This window comes from Rhododendron vialii, chromosome 5a (genome assembly GCF_030253575.1).
Source record: "Rhododendron vialii isolate Sample 1 chromosome 5a, ASM3025357v1".
Lineage (NCBI taxonomy): Eukaryota > Viridiplantae > Streptophyta > Magnoliopsida > Ericales > Ericaceae > Rhododendron > Rhododendron vialii.
This window is the reverse complement of record NC_080561.1, coordinates 26,368,512-26,371,838: the sequence shown is the minus strand read 5'-3', so window position 1 is coordinate 26,371,838 and position 3,327 is coordinate 26,368,512. Positions and strand designations below refer to the sequence as shown.

The window sequence follows — 3,327 nt, the reverse complement described above, 5'->3', positions numbered from 1 at the left end:
GTACTGTGCAGCAGTTGCACAGTACCAACTCCGAAGTGTACCATTTTGGGAACGTGCTACCAAAACTTAACTCACAAAAGTATCACTCTTTCTTACGCAAGATGAGGACCTGGAAAATTTACAGTCGTCAAAAAATCTAACTCACAAAAGTATCACTCTTTTTTACGCAAGATGAGGACCTGGAAAATTTACAATCGTCAAAAAATCTAAACAATTTTCCACAAGTTAGATATTAATGAGTTCTTTCAATTTGTAAAAAAAAAAACTTACAACAATTTATTTAAATTTTTTATGGTGTATTGAACGGATCAAGATCCTCTATGTGGATTTGCTCTATGAGAATCGTGCAAGGGATTTTATCCGGACCACCCATCTTTCTTGAAAAAGTTTGTTTTCAGTCTGAACCATTAATTATCGAAATGAAAAGTCTGGATGAAAAAGCTTACACGATCCTCGGCGAGAGAATCCTCACAGAGGATCCGGATCCGGGTAGCCAGCCTAATGGCAATTTTGCAGATACCTCCGAACTGAAGGGGCATACACATAGATTCTAATCTATATATTTTCACCACCTCTTCCCATCTTTCATCCCCATCTCATTAACGACAACCCCATTGGAAGAATCCTGAGACCAAGTTCAAAGCAAAAAAACAAATGTCTCTGGTGACAGAAGAGATCAAAGCCAAAGCAGAGATCTACCATGGAGATGAAATCTGTCAGGAGAAAACAAAGTTCCTACTGAAAGAGGTGGGCCTGCCCAATGGGCTCCTTCCATTGGAAGACATTTTGGAGTGTGGGCATGTCAAGGAGACTGGGTTTGTTTGGCTGAAGCAGAAGAAGAAGAAGGATCACAAGTTTGACAAGATTGGGAAGCTGGTGTCCTATGCAACCGAGGTCACTGCTGTTGTGGAGCCTAACAAGATCAAGAAGCTCACAGGTGTCCAGTTTTTCAAGAATTCCTTTTCTATCCCTCAATTTTGTTGCTGATAAAAAAAAAAATTCCCTCAATTTTATGAGTGGTTTTATTTTCTTAAACTTATGTCTAGTTGTGTCTTTTGGAGATGAGTTTATGAAATAAAAAAAATTGTAAATGGTCGTGTATTTTTTCGTCTTTAACTAATTTATTTACTAGCATTTTAACAAACTTTTTTACCATTGGTACATTTAGATTAGACACGATTGGAAAGTAAAAAAATTTACTAAAAACGAAAAAAATAACTAGCTTTGACTTTTGACCATTTTGACCATTTTCAAAAACTTTTTTGTTTCTAGTGAAATTTTTGTATGATAAATATACTCTCCCAATTTTTGTCACCAAATTAATTATTCGAGTGATCCTTCTCTTCCGTGTATTTTGACATTTTACATGACATTAGTCTAGTATATTTGATACTAATTCACATGTTCCTTAATGGCTTTTCCTTTGTTTCTGGCTTGGTTGTTTTTAGGATTGTAAAAATGCAGAGGTAGTCTTTTTGTTTGCAGAGATTATTTTCCACTTTTAAAAGTCTGCAATTATTGGACGAAATATTGAGTATTTTTGTAAATTTCTTTGCACCAATTAAAGATTTCATCAATTTTTTGAATCGTTGCTGAAAAAATTACTCCCTCCGTCCCTTTATTTAGAGTCCAGTATTCCATTTTGGGTTGTCCCTTTAAGTGTTCATTTTGTAAAGTTAGTGGGTAAAAGTTGGTGCATTATCTATTTTGTCCCTAAAAGTAAATTCTATTTTGAAAAGTAAGTGATTAAAAGTATAATGATGATACTCCCTCCATCCGAAATTTTTAGTCCTATACTGTTTTACGTGCAATTTTTAATTGCTTATATTTCTCAATGTATATTGTTTTTACGTCTTTGAAAATATTGTTTTATAAAAATAATTGAAATCTATCAAAGAAGATCAATATTGCATATTTTAAATAATATACATTGAGAGATATGGGTCATTTAAAATTACACGTAAAACCGTAGATGATCAAAAATTTGGGACGGAGGGAGTAGGTAAGTAGGGAGAGTGGAGGAAAAAATTGATGTGAAAGGTATAATTACTGATAGGAAAATATGTCTTTTTAATAAGTTGGAGTTACGAAGCAGGACACTTAAAAATAGAGTTACAAAGCAGGACACTTAAAAAGGGAGTTACGAAGCAGGACACTCAAAAAGAGACAGAGGGGTAGGTTTTTTCAAATTTCATAGTGAATGTCTAAATTTTGGGACGGGGATTACCCTAACATAGGTTGGCAATGGTATGAAGCATTTAAGATGAAGTACTAATAAATTAGGTAAGGGATTTTGGTTAAGGGGTCCGGACGTCTGGCGTCTAGTGGACGATGGGAATAGTTCTAAAAAATAAACAAGGCGCAACCAAGGTGGTCCAACACTCTTGAGTTATTTGTATATATTTCATCTCATTTTGCTATTAAGGTGCGATTAAGCTAGCTTTGTTCCCGACAGGTGTTAAGGCCAAGGAGTTGTTGCTTTGGCTCACCCTCAGTGACATCTATGTCAACGACCCGCCCACCGAGAAAATCACATTCAAGACTCCGGTGGGGCTTTCGAGGGATTTTCCGGTGGCGGCTTTCGAGGTGGAGGAGCCACCATCTAAGGAGGCGAAGGAGGTGGTGAAGGAGGCTAATGGTCTATTCAAGGTTGCTGAGCCCCAGGAAGTGAAGGAGGTCTAAATATTGACGTTAAACAAACAGAGGTCTCTATTAGTATTATTCTGGATCAAGAAACAGAGAGAGGTCCTCTTCTAATTAGAAACTTTGGTTTTGAGTGTTGGAAACTTGTTTAACCAAAAAAAGGAGGATTGGAAAGTTGTTTAAGTGGTTACATGGGCCCATTTGGCTGTGGTCCAATGGTCATGTCCTCTGTTTTTAAGTGCTGATTATAATAAGAGTTTAAAATAGAGCTTATGCTTTGGGAAATCATCAAATATTGCTTTATGAAGTATTTTGGGACAGTATTTTTACAGAACAATTTGTTTTTTATTTTTTTTCCCAACATGGTAGGAAACTTCCATTGATACAAAAAAACATAGCACATCAAAAAGGGTATCAAAGAGGATGATTATCGTTTTATGAAGAATCTAATAATCAATCAGGAGGTCTGACTTCTCAAGCACGAATACAAGAACCTTGCATACCCAAAATTGCCGAAGTGCATGAACCACATTTGCTGATCTATGAAGAAAAAGAAAATCACAAATCCTAAACCAATCAACTGATCGACAAATATCTTCGATGGCAACTTTTACTTTCATAGCGCAAGACCTTTTGCTACCCAAAATCCGAACCAATTCTTGGGAGTCCCCTTCTATCGTAAAT

At 36.0% G+C, this 3,327-nt stretch overlaps 1 protein-coding gene across 1 annotated transcript; it reads left to right on the top strand.

Moving 5' to 3' along the window:
* The first annotated feature begins 548 nt into the window (after nucleotides 1-548).
* On the top strand, nucleotides 549-2,936 carry LOC131325599 (uncharacterized). Its single transcript, XM_058357927.1, has 2 exons — nucleotides 549-937; nucleotides 2,456-2,936. The coding sequence occupies exons 1-2, from the start codon at nucleotides 655-657 to the stop codon at nucleotides 2,680-2,682; spliced, it is 510 nt and encodes a 169-aa protein (XP_058213910.1). The 5' UTR covers nucleotides 549-654; the 3' UTR covers nucleotides 2,683-2,936.
* Nucleotides 2,937-3,327: the final 391 nt, after the last annotated feature.